This window comes from Apaloderma vittatum, unplaced genomic scaffold, assembly GCF_000703405.1.
Source record: "Apaloderma vittatum isolate BGI_N311 unplaced genomic scaffold, ASM70340v1 scaffold41271, whole genome shotgun sequence".
Classification (NCBI taxonomy): Eukaryota; Metazoa; Chordata; class Aves; order Trogoniformes; family Trogonidae; genus Apaloderma; species Apaloderma vittatum.
The window spans coordinates 675-989 of NW_009701526.1; the positions used below are offsets into that span (position 1 = coordinate 675).

The 315-nt window shown below is 60.0% G+C and overlaps 1 protein-coding gene across 1 annotated transcript in view; it reads left to right on the plus strand.

Moving 5' to 3' along the window:
• Positions 1–266, plus strand: part of LOC104281250 (regulator of G-protein signaling 11-like) — a gene marked incomplete at its 5' end in the record, with an annotated part of 935 nt that extends 669 nt beyond the window's left edge. Inside the window, 2 exons of the mRNA XM_009879167.1 lie at positions 1–115; positions 180–266. The exon at positions 1–115 is cut by the window's left edge and continues 12 nt beyond it. Of these exons, the coding sequence (XP_009877469.1) occupies positions 1–115; positions 180–266 (202 nt within the window). The remainder of the gene's footprint in view (positions 116–179) is intronic.
• Positions 267–315: the final 49 nt, after the last annotated feature.

Genomic DNA, 315 nt, shown 5'->3' on the forward strand with positions numbered 1-315 from the left:
ACGGTGGGTGAACATCGACAGCAAGACCATGGAGAGGACTCTGGAGGGCATCAAGACGCCTCATCGCTATGTGATGGATGATGCCCAGATGCACATCTACATGCTGATGAAGAAGGTGAGTGAGGACGGAGCTGGGCAGGGCAGGAGTGGGCAGGAGCCTGACATCTCTGCTGTCCCAGGACTCCTACCCGCGGTTCCTCAAGTCGGAGCTCTACAAGAACCTCCTGGCTGAGGCCATCATTCCCCCGGAGACCAAGAAGCGGTGAGAGCAGATGCTGACCCCCTTCTCGGGGTGCTGGGGTGGTCCCTGCCGGC